Source organism: Ciconia boyciana, chromosome 1, assembly GCF_034638445.1.
Source record: "Ciconia boyciana chromosome 1, ASM3463844v1, whole genome shotgun sequence".
In the NCBI taxonomy this organism is placed as follows: domain Eukaryota; kingdom Metazoa; phylum Chordata; class Aves; order Ciconiiformes; family Ciconiidae; genus Ciconia; species Ciconia boyciana.
In genome coordinates this window covers 197,003,034-197,021,246 of record NC_132934.1, presented here as the reverse complement: position 1 = coordinate 197,021,246, position 18,213 = coordinate 197,003,034, and the positions used below count along the sequence as shown (strand labels likewise).

Sequence of the window (18,213 nt, the reverse complement as noted above, 5' to 3'; positions counted from 1 at the left end):
TTTCATATACTACATTAGCAGTATTGGCTTCCAGCTTATCAAAGCGTTTTCTGTTTTCCCCTTCTCTAAGTAGTAACAGAGCAGGCCTGCACAACACATGGCCCACAAGCTGCATGCTGTCCTTGAAGCTGTTCTTTTTCTTTTTGGCATAGCAGCAGCCAAGAGACAGTCAGAGGTGTGGTTCAAGAAGCAGCTCATTGCTTTTGGCTTTCCCAGCAGTGAGGAGGCAGGAGCTGGCTGGCCAGGATGGCTCTGATGCTTGTCTGTTTGCTCAGTCGCTCTGCATGTGCCACTTGGCTAGCTGGTGTTTGTGTTCCTCTGGCATTAGTGCTCATGCACTTGACTAATTTCATGGCTTGATCAAAGATACAGGTGGTGCCCGAAGGAGCTTTAGCAGTGTTATGTTGGGATGGTAAAAGGATATGTGAATCATCTGGGGGAATTTATAGCAGGATAAGACAGAGAAGTTGATGTTAAAACTTCTAATACCATATTAGAATTGAGCAATTTGGTTGTAAGACCATAAAACAGTAGAAGGTGTCTTCATGTATGTTACTTCACAGAAATCCAGTTTTCTTTATTTTGATAGGATGAGATTTATAACTACATGGCATCCATTGGACTGCAGGTTATGTAGAAAGTAAGAATCACAACTTTTAAATTAATCACTCTAATCACAATAAAAAATTACCTAACAGTCTTCAGTATTAAAGTTGGCAGGGCCAAGCAATGGAGAAGAATTGGTCTTGCTTGCTTTCACCATGCTAATGTTGGTATACTAAGTGTTCTTCAAAAGCCTGAGAAGTAGAGACCATGCTCACTTCAAAGCCTTGCAGCTGAATAAACATAAAGACCTTTGTTTCCATTGCTGCATCTGCCAGGACTAGAGTAATAAAACTCTCCTTATAGCACAGAAGCTTGTAAACGTCTTCAATTTTTAACTGTTGAGAACTGAGTGGAACTACAGACATGCTATTTCAAATATAAAATTATGCAGTTGTTTACATAATGCTTTCTGAACAAATCCAGTTGCTTTAGTTCAAACAGTTGAGTGGGACATGCTGTAGATGGTGCCAAATATGCTAATCGTTGAAGACAAGTTTTGGATTGTTTAGAAAAGAAAGCAAAAGGTATCACCTTTTGTAGGTCACAGAATCTGACAATTAAACAATTATTTGTGTGGTTGTGACTATCTCATTCTTTTGCAGGATGACTTCTTTTATAGTCCAATTAACAGTATTCTAAAAATTACAAAGATATATCCTGAAATATAGTTCCAGTAGAACAGTATTAAGATGAAGAGAATAGCTTGTGACATACTACAAAATATTTTGAGATAACATACTTAGCACAGGAATGAATCTGAGGAAAGTGCTTATTTTCTCAGGGTTAGGGCAAGGAATATGGAGGCAGAGGGAACAAATGCCATCTCTTATGTATTTTGGGGAAAAGAAATGATGGAGAAGAAAGCAAAAAACCTCACTTAAAATAAGTCTTGTAACATAAGCTATGTAAAATTAGATCTAATTGTGTGCAGCAAAGCTTTATTCATTGTCTATCTTGATGAGAATTTTGTAACTATATACTTCAGTGGAGGGAGATGAAAGCAAAGCAAACTTGTCTTCAGTGCAGCTATAATTTTGGGTTTTGCTACTGAACATTGAAGGGTGGAGGCAAGGTGGTGTATACCTTTAGAAGGTGGAAATATTTCTTGTAACACTTCTCTTCCTAGCATACTGTACCAAGGAATTACTGAAAAGAAGGTGAATGGTGTCCTGGGCTGCATTAGGTAAAGCATTGCTAACAGGTCAAGGGAGGTGATCCTTCCCCTCTGCTCAGCACTGGTGAAGTCACACCTGGAGTGCTGGGCTTCTCAGTGCATGAGAGACATGGACGTACTGGAGAGAGTCCAGCAAAGGGCCATGAAGATGATGAGCATCTCTCCTGTGAGGAAAGGCGGAGAGAGCTGGGGCTGTTCAGCCTGGAGAAGAGGAGGCTTGGGGAATCTCATCTATGTACATAAATACCTGAAGGGAGGGTGCAAAGAGGATGGAGCCAGGCGCTCTTCCCTGGTGCCCAAAGACAGGACCAGAAGCAATAGGCACAAAGTGAAACATGGGCGGTTCCCTCTGAACATCAGGAAACACTCTTTCACTGTGAGAGTGACTGAGCACGGGCACAGGTTGCCCAGGGAAGTGGTGGAGTCTCCATCCTTGGAGATATTCAGAAGCCGTCTGGATATGGTCCTGGGCCACCAGCTCTAGGTGGCCATGCTCAAGCAGGAGGGCCGGACCAGTTGGCCTCCAGAGGTCCCTTCCTACTTCAGCCCCTCTGTGAATCTGAAAAGTATCTAATCATCAAAACTATAATTAAAATAGCAACCTAATATGAAAATTATTTTTACAGTGATGCTGTTGATCTGCTGTCAGTGTTGTCTTGAAGTCTGTGTGAAAATAATACTTTTTTTAAAAGACCTTAACTTGCAGCGGTTCTGAATAGGAAACGTTAGTACGCAATAGTCTATCTTACGTGTAGGTAAGATAATATTCACTTTGACAAAAGTTTCATTTTTGACAGTACCTTTTCACACAGTCTTTTCCTAAGAGGACATGTGTTACTTTGATTAATCCTTGGTGCTCGAAGAAAGAGTAAAAACTTCTGAACAACATATTCCCCCCTGTAACTTAATTGCTTGAATATTCAGGAATTAACACAGTATTCTGAAAAACTTTCTCAGTTTTTCTGTGAAATTGAAGAGCCTGTATTTTGTTACTGGTGGAAGGTTCAACAGTGGGAGAACTTTAAGCTGAAGCCTCAGGTTAAGTCCTTGGACAGAGATGAATGTGACAGTTTTGTTCTGCAGTAGCTTTCTTTTCAGATGGGAACAGAAACAACTTATTAATTCCTTTAAAGGGAGAGGGGCAGGCTGTATGCCAGTCAGCCTAGTTGAATTTTAACTAGGGCCTAAAGAACCTCAATAAATCATAGCAATAGGCAGGCAAAGAAAAGGAGTTTATACGGAACTGAGTGACATTGGTGTGGTGCTTGGTTATGACAAAGTTGTCTTTCCATATGGTGAAAGTCATGATGTACTAAAAAAGTCTGAAGCTCTCGTGTGTGCTTGCCTTGCCTGGCAGGCTTAATAGGAATGAATAGTTAGTTTTCTTCTTCTGTTAATGGTTGCTCTTACCTTTCTGGAGCTTTCATCTTTTGAGCTTGAGGTTCTTGTGATTGCATTCTTCTTGAAATTGAATTTGTATGAAAAATAGTTCAACGCCATTAGAAGAGATTGAGAAATGTTATTTAAAATCAAAACTGTCTTCCAGAAAACACAAATAACAAATAGTACTTGAGTTTTCTTTTCTTTTTTTCTTTCAAGACATTTTCAGCCTGACTTAGTAAAAATCAGATACAGGAATAACCTTCTTTAACACTAAATGCTTTTGGGTGTGGTAGAAATTTTAATATTAAAACAGTTTAAAAATCCTTTACTGATTACATGCAGGACTTCTATGAATAATGTTAAGGTAAGAAGCTGATGCATGTGTAATGAAAGTGAGCAAAATGAAAAATTCATGAAAGCGAGTGGTGAAGTGGAGATTTTTAACCTCATTCAAGGCACAGCTTACAAGCAGTTATTAAAGCAAGAGCTGCCCAAGATCAGCAAGAGAAGCTTTGGTTTCTCATAATCCTGGTTCATGTAAAATATGTTTGCACCTTGAACAAGACTTGACTTTGTAAAAAGCACAGTTGATGTTCATAGGTTTTGTTTGCGCTGTGCTTTCAGAATCCTGAACAATGTGTTATGTTGCAATCTGTTGTCTCCCTTGCGTGCACTGTATGTTTTTAGTGATCGTATCAGCACTGATTTTCATCTTCGCAGTCACCTATTCACATTGCAAGTCTGTTGATTGAATGTTTAACTCCTGTACTTGAAGAGGTAGAATATTGATGGCACAAAAGTACTTGGTTCCAAGTTTAAGCCTAACCATCGTTGATACCAACCCAGATCTCAATATCATGTTTATCCCCATTCCAACAGACCATTACCTTTTGCATTACAATTATTATGAAAATCTGAGTGTTATAAATAGACATAAACATTATTTTTATCTATGCCTGGACAAATTTTGTGCAAATTTGAAAGATTCCCTTTAGGAAATGTCTTCCTAAACCACTTCCTCTTATAAGGATCAGTGTGGATGTATCAAATGCCAAGAAAAGATGCATAATAAGGATGCTTCTTAAATATTTGTGAAAAACTATTTAACTTCTTTCCATTACTTTGTCAGGAAGAGAATACGATGTATTGAATAGTTGAGCTACTATAATCCAGAAATTACTTATTTTGATGTATTCTTATTCTTGATTTCGATGATGGTGAGCAGAAGGGTGAGCATCCCTGAACTTGGGCAAGATTGTTAACTTAGTGTGGGTCTCCCAAAGTGTTACCTTGTTTTGTAGAAATAAGTAAACTTTGTTTCACTAGTCATCCCTTCTATGTAAAGAACTAATTGTTGATCACTACCCTTTTAGTGAGAGTTACACTGTGTCAGTGTCAGTTCCGTATATTTAGGAACATGAAACACGTGGCATCAAAAGAAGGAAAGAGCATATAGCAAACAGCTTTATTCATTTAAGTCTTGGAAAAGCTGAAGGTTTACATAGTATTTACATGTGTACATATATTACACATTGTCCTAGGACATCTGCATGTGCTATAGTTTAGCTTCATATAGTACTATGTACTTGTACTGGGTGAAGAGTTGTATCAGAGAAGCCTGAATGATTGTAGAGAGCTTGCTGTAGCAATGGAGCACAGATAATGGAAATAATACATGGGGGAATAAAGCATTGAGGGATTGAGCATGTTGTTGAGAGGGTAATGTTTGAAGATACCTGCTGAAGTACCTAAATTTTACCCAAACTTTTGTCAAGTTACTTTTCTAACAGTGCAGGCTCTTTTTTTTTCTTTTACAACTTGCTTTCCACATAAAAACTACTTTACACAATCTATTTGTTCTTTTAGATACAAATATTAAAAGCTGCAGCTTCTGGTGAAGTCAGTGGTAGTATGAAAACTGCAAATGTTGAGAAACTTGAATTGCAGTAGGTTTGCAGTTCTACCATATTGGATAACACTCCAGTTTCTGTTGGTTCTCCTCTGTTCTTACCAAATTTATTCCAGAATATTGATCTTTCTGGTCAAGAACTAGATGAAATGGCTTTGAAGTATAATGTAGTAAGCTTCTTGCCCTCTGCCACCAACACTGAGATCGGCCGTGGAAAAATGCAAGCATAAAGACCAACTCCAGTGACCAGTTTTGAGTCTTAGTCTGTGTCTAGACTACTAAATTAAACATGCCTGGAAGCTTTCCTTGATGCTTAGGGCCAGCTGGCACAAAATGGCCTGTTTGTGCTGGTGTACGCTCACCCGGTAAAGCAGAGGCTGCATGCAAACTGTCTATTTGAAGGGATCTCAAATCTTTTCACTGTTGAATAGTGCCTGGAAATTGGCTGGGAGAGTCCTGGTTGATGTGGGCCAAAAGCATGCCAGGGATTATTTTAACAAATTACTGGTAGTCTCACTTAGTGATGGAGAACACTTCCTGACCTTGCCTTGCTTTTCTTCTCACACTTTTTCTTCCTGTTGGGAGACAGGAAGAAAATAGTCAAAGAAAATAATAAGTAGGAGTAAGGAGAGACACTTTTAAACTTCTATATCAAAGCAGTGGTAGCTCTTAGAGCGGCCTCACTTAGTCCAGTTTATTGCTAGCCCATATCTCTAGAGGAATGTAGGAGAAGCAGGTGGAGCCTAGGAGGAATTGATAGGGTTTCAGATGTCCTGCTGGCTTACAAGAATTGCATGATTTTGCTGAAAGGTCTCAAAAGGTTCTTTCGTTTTTAAAAAGAATCTATCAAATGCTGTACTAATTTGAGTATTTTTTGTTGGAGAAGTTTCAGTTTGTGATGATAGTGTATAATAAAGGGAGGAGTTGTTTCAGGAGTACAGTGTGAAAGAATGTTTAAAGGAGATAAGTAATTGGCTTGTCTAACATTTTGACGATGTACAGGAAGAGAACCATAGGTTTGGTAGACCCTCCCAAGTTAGAAGAAATTAATGAAGATAGGGTTTTGTTTTGATATACAGTCATTTTTGGGTTGCATTGCTCTCCTGCGAAATGCTGTATTTTACTAAATGTTTTTGTCAACTACAAACCACTGTCTGCTTAGAGTATTAAGTGGGGAATGAGCACAGGTTTAATAGTCTCTTCTTAAGACTTTCTGAATATCATCCCAAATGCTTTCACTTAGTCTTTTACAGCTTTATTTTACATGCAGAGTTTTGTCTTTTATTTTTGCAGAGGATGACAAATAGCAGCAGCTCCCCTAGCCTTCTCAATGACAGTGCCAAGCAGTACGCAGGCCATGGTAAGTACTTTTAAAGTAATATGTGTAAAAGTATGTTTGGAAATTTAAGACATTCAGTTTTCACTTTAGTAAAACTGAGACTTAAGGGAGTTTTTCTTTCTCCTCTGATTTGATTTTGGGATGCAATAGAACTTTATTTTTTAACAGTAGTGTATTGTGGGATTACTTGTAACCCAAAGCTGAAGTGCTACTGAACTCATAAATTTTCAGCCTTCTCTTTGCTCCAGTGGGGAAAAACAAAAAAACACTAAAAAAACCCCCAAAAAACCAACAAACAACAAAACCCAACCAAACATAAAACCAACAAAAAAACCAAAACCAAAGAACAACAAAAAAAAATCCCAAAACAAAACCACCACCTAAAAAAAAATTATTGGTCTTGCTCCAGTGGGGAAAAACTATAGCCCCCCCCCCCCCCAAAAAATAAAAAATAAAAAAAAAACAAACCAAAAAAACCACAAAAAAACCCAACCAACCAGAAAAAACCCAACAAAACCACCACCTAAAAAAAAATAAATTATTATTGGTCTTGTCACTTTGAGTGAAATGCTAGTTTGGATAACCACTGTAAAGCACTGATAGCTTAAATAAGCATTTATGTTGCTCTACAGTAGTATTCCTTTTTATTGTGCTTTTCAAGTAAGTTATTGTGTGGAATGAACGTACAGGTTTTTATTTCTAAATTTAGGCTGTACAGTTTTTGTGAAATGTGTCACATAACTGATGATTTTTAATAGGGATTAAGTTTTGTCTTGTAAGCAGTACTTCACATCTTTTTTTTTTTTTTTTTTTCCCCTGCTATTGGGAACATGGTTTTCAACCAAACAAAATGTTTCCATAGTGCAGGCCAACATACTTGCTAAATTACTGTGGAGGGTATATTGAACTTCTGTAATGCACTTTTCGGAATCACTTTCCAAATTGTAACAGGCACTGCAGATTATTTCAGCTATAGCTGTCAAACTAACTTCTTTAAAGAGGAGGATACTACTTCCTTATGGCAAGGACATAGATTTAAAATATATTTCTGCTCTGAAAATTGCTGTGTAAATGATGTTCTAGAAATCCATTTTCATGTCTGACCTTGCAGCTAGTCTACTTACTAGGGTTATAATTTTTTAAGCATGGTAGTAACTACTATAAAATTAACTTGCTTGAAAGTTGAAATTCGTTTGGTGTGTGTGGTTCCCTCCCCCCCGGTTCATTTCCAGTAGGCTTTGTGATTAATTCTACTTCTTTTATTCCACCGAACAATTAGCTATTCAAGGCAGTGGAGGTCTCCAATTTTAAATGCAGTCAGAGTTTGACTGTGACAGGCCAAATAGTGATGGTGATGCATGCGAAGGAGAGAAACCAGACTGACTTTTGGAAACCAGTTTAAATTCTGTTGTGTCTGAAGTCCTTTTCTCCCCCCTGCCCAAGCTGTGCTTCACTTGTAGAATTACCCCTTTAAGGAGCATTGATTAATGTTGAAGACAGTGTTTCATCAAAACATGATGTTTACAGCTGGCAGTCATCTCTAATTTGACAGCTCTGTCCATGCAGTTTGGAGTTCACAGTTGCATCTGTTATTGTTATGCAGGTTTTGGTGCTTCAGCTCTGGAGGGGATGCATAGGGATGAAGAAAAAGCAACAAAAAGCTACTAATAGAATGTAGACTTTTGCTACCTTTAGTTCTGATTTAAATTTGTGCAGAACAGTAACAGGACAAATAAGATCCACATCATTATTTGTAAGACTGTTACATAGATTACTCATTTCAGGTATCTGGAGAGGAAGGCTTTGAAATTGTTAGATGGACATCAAATAGTGTCAACAGCAATTAAACTAACTTCTGCTAATAAGCTCCATTTCAATTGAGCAGTTGCACAAAATCTAATAAATGCTGTGTTTTTTTAGCAGTGTGGTTGCTAAACTTAGTTTTGTCAAAAGGATTTTTTCCATACAGAAATGTTAAAAAATGTAAAACTTTGTAATATTAGAGGTATATAATATGTTGTTTTACATTCTTTTTACAGATCCACTAACTTCACCAAATTCATCCTTGTTTAATGACTTTGCTGCCCTCAGTGTGTCTCAAAGGAGGAAGGTATGCAACAACTAAATTTTAGGTAGCATATTTGTATATCAGTTGACAGGGAAGAAGACCTGGAATAACTTGAAATGCTATGTGAAATAAGGATGATTCTTTTAATGTCACTAGATTTATTTTACTATGTTGCTGCTGATATAAATAAGATCTTAATACTTCATTTTTGCTACACCAGATCAGATTGCTGCTGCTATTAAGAAATATTCCAAGCACTTGTGAACCGAAGTTTATAAGAATGCTTTGAATACAAAAATTAGGACATAGCCCATTGAATTTGAAAACAAATTATTTTTCTTGTACTGAGGCACAAGACGAGTCACCTGCAAGCCTTCATGGCAACAAGTTCTGAATACATTAAGAATCATTCCCCCATTTATTTATACATGATATGAAGGTAATTCTTACAGTTTAAAATGCCTTTAGTTTGAAAGACACTCTATAATATTATTGGGAAGCTAGGGTTTGGAATGTTTTTCCCCCTCTAATCTGTATTGAGAAATCTTTCTTTTGCTGAAGGCTAGAAAGCATGTTCAGACACCTTTGACCTGCACCAACACAGGTTGTGGTGTTTTCCTGGTATACACTTACAAACGCAGTGGCTGGAATAAGAGATTAACATCTGGTTACACCAGAGTTTTCTCATTTTTGTGAACTGTGGCTTACCAAAAAAGACATCTTGTCCCAACCAGTTATCAGATTTTACTTTCACTGATGACTTTCACGTTTTACTACTCTTCTTATTAGCCATGTGATCCTGAACTTTCCTGTAGTCGATAATGAATTGTCTTGAAAGCATGCTACATCAGCATGCTTGTGACTTTTCAGAGCTTCATTTGTGTGTTGGCAGTTAGGAGCTCTGTATCATTCCTGCAGGTGAAGTTTGGGCTTAAAGATAATTACCATAGTTGGTCCATCAGACTAATGTTCCTTGAAATGAAATGCTGTTATAGAATGTTAACTTCCTAATATTATGATGTATCCAAACTACATGGAATCTCTGAATTGCCCTTTTCCTTAATGCCAGTATAGTGCACTGGGAGTTGGATGTAAACAACTATAAATGTATTGTTTATCCACTTACTGAGGATAGTGAGAAAGAAAATAAGCATACATTCCTTTTTAACTCAGTCTGCAAGCACTATATATATATATGCGTGCAAGTGTGTGTGTGTGTGCTTATGTATATAAACCACATACACAAAAGAAAATGCGCTATCATACAGAAGTATTACCAGAGGGACTGCTGCCTCTAATATTAAAAATTATTTCAAAGTTAATTAAAACAGTAGGAAATGGAAACAGATTAATGTTTGACTGTAAAGCTCAGATAACTCAAAGCTCAAATACTGATGGTAGAGTCTTTTCTGTCTTGATCCCTTTTTTTCCCCCAAGAAAAAATCAGGAAGTTAAGCCACTTGCTACTAAAATAGTATCAAGAGAAAGATTTATCTGTGAAACTGACTTGGATTTGTTCCAATCAGTATTTCAGACATAACTGGCATTAATTGAAAGAGGTTTATGTTTTGCTTTGCATATTAATAATTTGTTGCTTATTATGACTGCTATTTTATAATGTATGTTTGTATAAAAGGTTGTTAAATAATACTAGTAATAGGGAAGTTTTCATCTAATATTACTTGAGCTGTCTAAAATCTAGGCAGCCAGGCTCCCTCTATAGTCAGTAGAGAGAGATGAGCAACTTAAAGGAACATTCAGCTCACATTGAGAAAAGTATTTTGGAAAAGACTAGATGTCAGTGACTGCTTTAAGTAGGTAAAAATTGATGGCTAAAGTTACGAGCAATTAATCACACTTTTGTGACTGACTTTTACTACCAGACAATACATTGCAAATAGTCATGGATGTAGTTTCTTAATATTTTTAGGTTTTTTTGAGTACAATATTCAAATTGTATTAAGTTATTTCCTCAAAAGCACTAAATGCTTGAGTGCCAGGTATTTAAAAACTTGTGTGATATCCCCACCCCCACCCCGGTAACTGGGGTTTATTTAGAGCTTGAGCAAAGTGATTTATCAGGCCAGTGCTTGACGCCTGCTGTAACACAAGATAGCCTTCTAGAAGTGTGTGCTTCTGTTCATTGACTCTAAAGGGAGCCTTGGTGACTAGCTCAAATGTAGAATTTTACATCATCTACTATTTGAAAAAAACTTTCCCTTTTCTTGCTAAGAGCCCAGGGCTAAAGTTTTGTTTGTTCTGAACTAGCTGGCAAAACCAGCATTTCCTTCGTTTATCACTGACTTGGAGGACAGATATAATACAGTCTTGGTAAGTGAATAAAGATCAATCGCTTTCCTTTACAAATTAGAATTGAGATATTTTAAATATTTAGAACTATTAAGTTATTTGCAACTATGTAAAAACTGCATGTTTGTGTTATGTAAAACTGTGAATACTTTCTGTAAAAGCATGTAATATGTAGCTGTGTTAAGCAAGGAAGTTAAGTTTATTGTCTCTGGATGTTGCTGATCATGTTATCCTGGCAGCCCGTTAACAATGGGCAAGCCATATGGACATAAATATTTGATATCAATAAAATGTTAAAGATAAGAATTGATCGTAATTCTGAATATCCTTGCTTTTTAATTAGACAGCGTTTTTGAAACTAGTTAGTGTGACTGGGCTATTCAAGTTGCTTATGATTATTTTGATGTTTAAAGACATTCTACTTTTTGTTTAAAAAGTAAATATAGTCCTTAAATTTTTATGAACATTCTCGAGGTTATTTTCTCTGTTTAGAAATTATTAAACTGCATTTCAATTTTAGATTTCAGGAAAGCTAAGATTACTATTTAAAGACATTTTTATAGGATACTTAAAATGAAATCAAAGGAGCTAAGTATTTCTGTAGATGGAGCCTTGGTGGAGGTTCTGTCAACTGTAAAACCTTCTGGATTTACTGTCCGGTTGTTGTAACTCCACATGCAGTAAGACAAGCAGCCTTAAAGTGAATTTCCTATAAGAGATTTTCAGGTAAGTATTAATCTACAATGCACAAATAGGATTTGTGAAGCATGGAACAAAAGCTAGAGTTAGTAATAGACTAACCCTCTTTCCTGGGAATAATGATGTCACACTTACTTTATTTTTTCTTCAAATACATGTTATGCTTGTTAAAAATAGGGTGGCATACTGAACTTGAACTTCTTGGGTGTTTTTCCTAAATTGGCTTTAGCCATTATCTAGAAAAATGCTCCTCTCTAAACCCTGAAATGATCTGGCTGGAAAACTTGCATTCATTTTGGTGGTTCTGGAAAACAGTTCATAAAAACATGTGCAACATAACTGATCAGAATCTGTTGCAAAGGGAGCGACAGCTTAATGCACTAAAAAGAAAATCTGTGATGAAACTTTTGTTTAAATTTGTTCTGAGACTGTTGCCACCAATCCAGGCTAAAGGGTTCCCCTGCTTGTCACTGGTCAGCCTTACAGGATAGCGAAAAGCATTGCTTTTACATTTTACTTTGTTTTTTCATGCCTTCAATCCTCATGAAAACTGAACTCTTCTGAAAAGTTCCTCGCATTGGTTTATTTCCACTTCATTTTTTTTAATTGTTCAGCCACACCTAGAGGAGGGCCATTAAGGTGAGAACCACTGTTAGTCCACAGGCTGCAAGGAGTGAACCAACTGCTGTAGTGAACAACTTTCAAGACAATTTTAATGCTATTTTTTATGTATTTTGAAGAAATTTTGTTTTAGAACTCCTTCCATTGGTTTTAGGTGACTAAAAGCCAGGACCAAAAGACTCTAGATTAGAATGGAAAGTATAGGAGAGATTACTTGGACTAAAGTTCACCCAGAACAGTGTGCTGCTAATTAGTGCTCCTGTGGAGATCTACAGCAAGTGAGACTGGACAGCAGACTTCTGTAATTCGTATACTTTGATCAGCAGTAATAAATGTGCAGAAAAAATAATTTTGAAACAAAAGACTGCCTGTAAGCTTAGTCTGCATAAGTGCAAGCTTTTTAGGGAGTACAAGGAGAGTTTCTCCTCTCATTTTAAAAGAAAACTATAAAGCTAACTTCAGGTCCTATGGAAACCAAATTCTTAAGATGTAAACTATTGCTAGTTATTTTTGAGTGTCCTGTCCTCCATCTAGTTTTGTTACCTGTTGGGAAGCTATATTTCTCTCCAGCTTCCCATCTCCAGCTCTGCCTTGACACCTCTGGTACATGGTCTATATATTGCTCAGTGGTGTTCATTGAAAAGCCATGTGTGCCATGTTTGGTCTTGCTGTATTTACTTTTAATGAAAATGTGCTGAGACAGTTGTTTCATGTTTCATAGCCTCCTGAATATCATCTCAGAAGCATGAATCATGTTCTGAGAAGCTGAAGGGTCATTACCAAACACCACGTCATGTCACTGTGTTGTAAATTGCAGAATTATGGCTGCACAGACTTTATAGTGTACCTGGGCTAAATTTATATTTCAAATTTGAAATTTTCCTTCTGGGATTATACACCCCTACTGCAATACTAAAACATTACAGTTTATAAGTGATGCAAAAAAAGTTGCTGCAGGAATATAGAAAGACAGACTGTGCTTCTAGAGAAAACTAATAAATGTTTACAGGTAGTATGGTTATTTACCTTGGTCTAAAATATGTTTTAAGGGTATGATATCATCTAACCTGTTTTACATTTTTCTTTGGAATAGTTAGTTATTGGAATTGTTCCTTGGTTGTGTGCTCTTGCTGTCTTAGTAATTACTACATAGTATGATATTTTTCATTTTTAAGTGTAACATGAGAGAATATATTATTCACATTTGGTTTTGTGTATGGATTAGTGATCATTGTCTTATGTAAGAAATTAAATTATTAAAGCACTTCCTTTTAGAAATATGTAACACTTTTACATTGATGAGGAGGCATCATATTTTTGTTGCCTCATTCTGTTGTGTATTTGAAGGAAAAGAGCAGAATAAGATGACTGCATAGTGCAGCACTTGCTCTAGAATTGTGTTAAAAAGACCTTTGCTTATTTTGGTTTTGTATCTAAGCAGGTCAGATATATGTTATGGCCTACAGACATCTAAAACTAAGTGCTACCCTCACTCCCCATCTTTAAAGCATAACTTTACAGCTAGCCACCTAGACTTTGTCAGGTGCAGCTTACAAGCTGAAGCAGTTAACTACAAATGTAACTTTAATGTGCAAGATGCTTTTGCTTATATTTACAAGCTTTATTTGATTCTTTCTATGCCAAGGTGTATGTAGTCTTCAGAAGTGATTTGCAGTAAAATAATTGAAAGATTTTTTTAAACTTGTGCATGCATTTGCTGAAGACACTATACAAATATTTAAAGCAGCTAGAAAATATACCATTTTTGAGAAATCATATGCTTAGTAAAGACCAGAGTAGAAGTTGCATCAGTCTTTAGTCCTCTTTTACCTATAGTTTTGGTTCTTAACTATGCTTAATTTTTCCACTATTTTTCTAAGTAGCATAAAAACTTCTGGCCTATTAGAAAAGAGACCTTTATACACTAAAAAAACCTGTAGTTTGCTCACTGTGTGCTCCTTTAGCAATGGAGTTTTTGAAAGTACGTCTTGGGGTGGTAGTACTCTGGCAAGTCTTTGCTACACAGAACTATCTGCTCTAATGGTGGTGGAAAAAGCCTGCTTTTCCACCAGCTTATTTCAATTCAGCAGGTGGTATTAGTTTTTTTAGTAAAGAACTTTGCCAGTATAACTACATCCGTGCTAGGTTTTAGCTGTTGTGCTAATTCATACCTCATCCAACCTAGCTAGGCTGCAAAATTGGTGAGAAAAGATTTGACTTAAAGATATGTCAGTTTTCCTTAGCTCCTTCTGAACTCTTCAAGATTTTCATGTCTTCAGCATATATACTTATGAAATACACTTTGTAGTATGTACACCTAAAAAGTTATCCTTAGCTATAGTTTAAAATGCATGATGTAATACCTGATCTGTTGCTACTTTCACTCTAAAATTTGATTAAACCAAGAATGGGTTTTTTTGAAGTGATCAAATATGTTGCTCCAGAATAAGACCTATTTCCATGCCAAATTGCACATTTTAGTTTTCTTTGGGTAGAAGAATCTTTTTTGTTTGTCTCTGTGTGATACTTTTCAACTAGTGAAAGTTTTGTCCCCAGCCAAACCCAGGGTTTCATGAACAATTTAAAAAAAGGGTTCCAGATGGAAGGGTGGCTCGTCTGTAAGTGCATGTAATCTCAATGTATAACATTATAAACTTTAAAATTATAAACATATAAACATTATAAATGTTAGCATACTCTTCCTTTTTTCATAAAAAAGAAAAAAACCTATCACCCAACAACAAACACCAACCAAACACACACTTAATTATTTTTTAACCTGTTGGCCAGGCTCCTATTCCATTTTTTGTGGTATCAAAGTAAAAAAATGGGTTCCAACCTTCAGAAGTTGAGATACAGAAAAGAAGTGTCGTCTGCCTCTCTACCAGTGAGAGGTGGTAATGAAAGAGGAAGAGGAGAGAGTATCTTGGTTAGCAACAAACCCAGACAACGTGAAGGGGTTTGTAGCTCTATTGGCCACAAAGCTTAAAAAGTCACGACAAGACAACTTCTCTTTTTCATATTAGCAGCTTGCAAATCTGTTAGGATATTCCTGGCAACTATACCTAATGTTCAGGTGTAAGACCTTGTAGAACTTGTTATTAAATCCAGTTACCCAGTTGTATTCACAATTAACATGCTTCTTGACTGATTGTGCCTGTATAGGGATTCTGCCCAGGCGATTGCACTTTTCCTCAATAACATATTGAAGTCCATATCCACAGTGTTTCAAGTTCTGTCTTATTCCAGCTAATCAGTAACGGCTGTTGGGTGAAAATAGCAATGATGATACCAATGGCGTGTAGTTAGCTTTTAGTTTTCAAGACATAATACAACAAAAGTTGATTCTTTTTCAGTAGACTAGCACCCTAGCTGAGTGCTTAACCTCTTTTTCTAATGGTTTATTTGACATTAACTTATGTTAAAAACCCAAAGTCTTACAAAACAAGTCCACGTTGAAACTTAAAATTGCATATATTGCTTAATTTTGTTATAAATAGTACAAGGAAAATAGGATATTGTATACCTATCTTTCCTGTCTGACAATGTAGTATTTATTTTTATCTGTCTGTACATGCAGATACAGTCAACTCCCTGTACAACAGATGAGCCCTAGCTAATGCTACTGTGATACCTTTTAGCTATGGTAATTTAAGGTAATGCTGCTTAATTTAGCCTGTGATGGGGAAGGCTTAAGATCATTTGTATTTGCTTCAGTAGTATATGCACATAGACAGCATTACTGTAGCTCAGATTATTCACAATACTTTAAAACACAATAGCCTGTTCATGTGTTTGTATGCCAAACTTAATTGTGCATTTTTTGGTATAGAAAATGTCTTGTAAATCTAAAATTCAAAGCCCACCAGAGGTAAGTGCATTTTAAGGAACAGAAATGTAATGTGGGACATGAGTGATCTTGAAAAAATCCAATTGCAGATCATCAGTGGAAAAAAACTTTGGAATTGTGTAGTTTGATTTGCCAGCTTATCCAGACTTAAACATTACATGGAAGTTGTTAGACAGGAGGAGTCTTTACAGTTTGAATCTTCGTAAACCTTTTCTTGTTTAGATTTATTCCTCTAGGATAGCCTTAGAACATCTTAGACCAGTGGTATGTCCAACCCTGAACTGGAAAGAGGAAGTGTGGCATTGCCCATTGTCCGTGAAACAGGAGGAACTAGGGGCAAAGACACTGTTACAGCAAATAGTAGGAAGAAAATAGACTTGCTAAACGTGTTCCCAAACTTCTTGTTGAATGAATGGGAAGCAAGTAATTAAGCTGACTTGAGGAATATTTTCTAGCACGGGCTAATTAAGTTATTCATCTGTAGTAGTATTCTGATGTGGAGATGCTACTCAGGAAGGACCTTTTTTCTTTTTAGAGTGGATTTCCTTTGTTCAGTTGTAATGTTTCTCAGACTTTGGGGGTTTATCTTTCGTAATGTAACACCTTCCCTCTGATCATGCCAACCAATAGCTTCCTATCATTAATTGCTGGCAGCAGTGTGGTTTTACAAGGCAAGGGTGATAATTATTAGCTATGGTTGAAAATGCTTACCCTTCTCACCCTAGGGAGCCAAACTGTTGCTAGCAATTAAAGGTAGTTAGCTGTTCCCTGCCTCATGTAAACATTTGCAGCCAGTAATTACTACTACTTCTCACTTCTTTGCCCTGGAGGAACTGCACTCTTCCAGTAATGTTTTGTAATAATTTGGTTTTGTTGTTTTTTTTCCTTAAATTTCATTTTAATTGTTGTAGTTTAACCTTATTTTTCAATTTAAAAATAATTGTGATGTTTTTGAGCTTTCATAACTCATTTGGAACTTGTAACCATATTGGGAGTTGCAACTTAGTTTGAGAAATACTTGCTAAAGGATTATGAAGTATTTAAATGCTTTAGCCACCCCCCGCCCCCGAAGTTCAGTATATTGAACTATCCCTTCATCTGTATAGCTGAACAGGTTTTTTTTACCTCGTAGAAAGAGTTTAGGGAAGGCAAAAATGTAATTGCTTTTGTAATCATTTAAGAGAAATGGTCCCCCTGCCAAGAAATTGGGTTTGTGTGTCTGTGTTTTAGGTAGATATGTTAGTTCAGTTCAGAAATGATAGTGGATGCTGAGTTCTTGCTTGTTTCAACATGCACTATTCTGTCTCTGTTGCTTTATTTGCTGCTCTGTGTAGAGGGCAGGGATGTAGCAAAGTTGATATGCTTGTTCAAACTGCTCAGCCTTTTTGATCTTTCTTTTCCTTTGAATCTCTCCTCTTGGCAGACACTTTTTCCTGTGTTTTTTGGATTCCTGTAAATTCAGATTAGGTTTCTGAATCAGATGCCATTTTGAGCATTGAGAACAAGTGTAATTTAGAATTATTTTGATGGAAATACAGTGAAATTTATTTCCAAACGTTAATATTGTATTGTCCATCTTCTAATGTCTATTTGAACAATGAAATCCCAGCCAAGTAATCTCCGGGTGATGTTTTATAGTAGATAATGAAAGTAAAATTTTCATTTAGTCTTGCCCACTTTTTAGTTTTTTTTCATACCAGTAGGCCAAGAACTACTGGTATATGAAGTCATTGTTTCTGTGTTGCTTTATGGCATAGAATTGACCATTGTTCCTCTCCCCTGCCCTCCAGTATGGTCCTTCATGAAGCCTAAAATACAGTTTCTTTCTGTTGCCTGGAATCTGAATCGCATTGCAACTGAAACAGCCTCTCTCCAGGTTGGCTCAGTTCCTCTTTTGTTTTGGTTCTCCTTTTCAAAATATTTATAGATCACCTTTTATTATGGAGGATTAAAAGAACCCTTTATGAATAGGAATGCGTTTGGACACTGGGTTGTAATCCACTAGTCTGAGGCAGACTGTGCCCCTGCACTTGGCAGAACATGGAGAAAGATGGCGAAGCTGCCAAGGAAACTGTTACTCTTCATTATGCATTTATTTTCAATAGCCAGGCTAAGAGAAACACATACTGCATTCAAACCCTGCCCTAAAGTCCAACGTTATTCGTATGTCTGGCTTCTCAGACCTTACAGCTTTGCAGTTTATGATATTAGTAGTCCTTCTGAATTACTAAGATGGTACGTTGCCCAACAGTTG

The 18,213-nt window shown here is 36.6% G+C and overlaps 1 protein-coding gene across 3 annotated transcripts in view; it reads left to right on the top strand.

The window, feature by feature from the left end:
- Positions 1-18,213, top strand: part of PAN3 (poly(A) specific ribonuclease subunit PAN3) — an 83,282-nt gene that overhangs the window by 17,012 nt on the left and 48,057 nt on the right. Inside the window, exons 4-6 of one of the 3 annotated variants that reach the window (XM_072850422.1) lie at positions 6,366-6,432; positions 8,451-8,521; positions 10,748-10,810. In XM_072850422.1, the coding sequence (XP_072706523.1) occupies positions 6,366-6,432; positions 8,451-8,521; positions 10,748-10,810 (201 nt within the window). Of the gene's footprint in view, positions 1-6,365; positions 6,433-8,450; positions 8,522-10,747; positions 10,811-11,394; positions 11,516-18,213 lie in introns of those variants that run through there. The other 2 variants (XM_072850423.1, XM_072850424.1) reach the window with 2 other exon arrangements.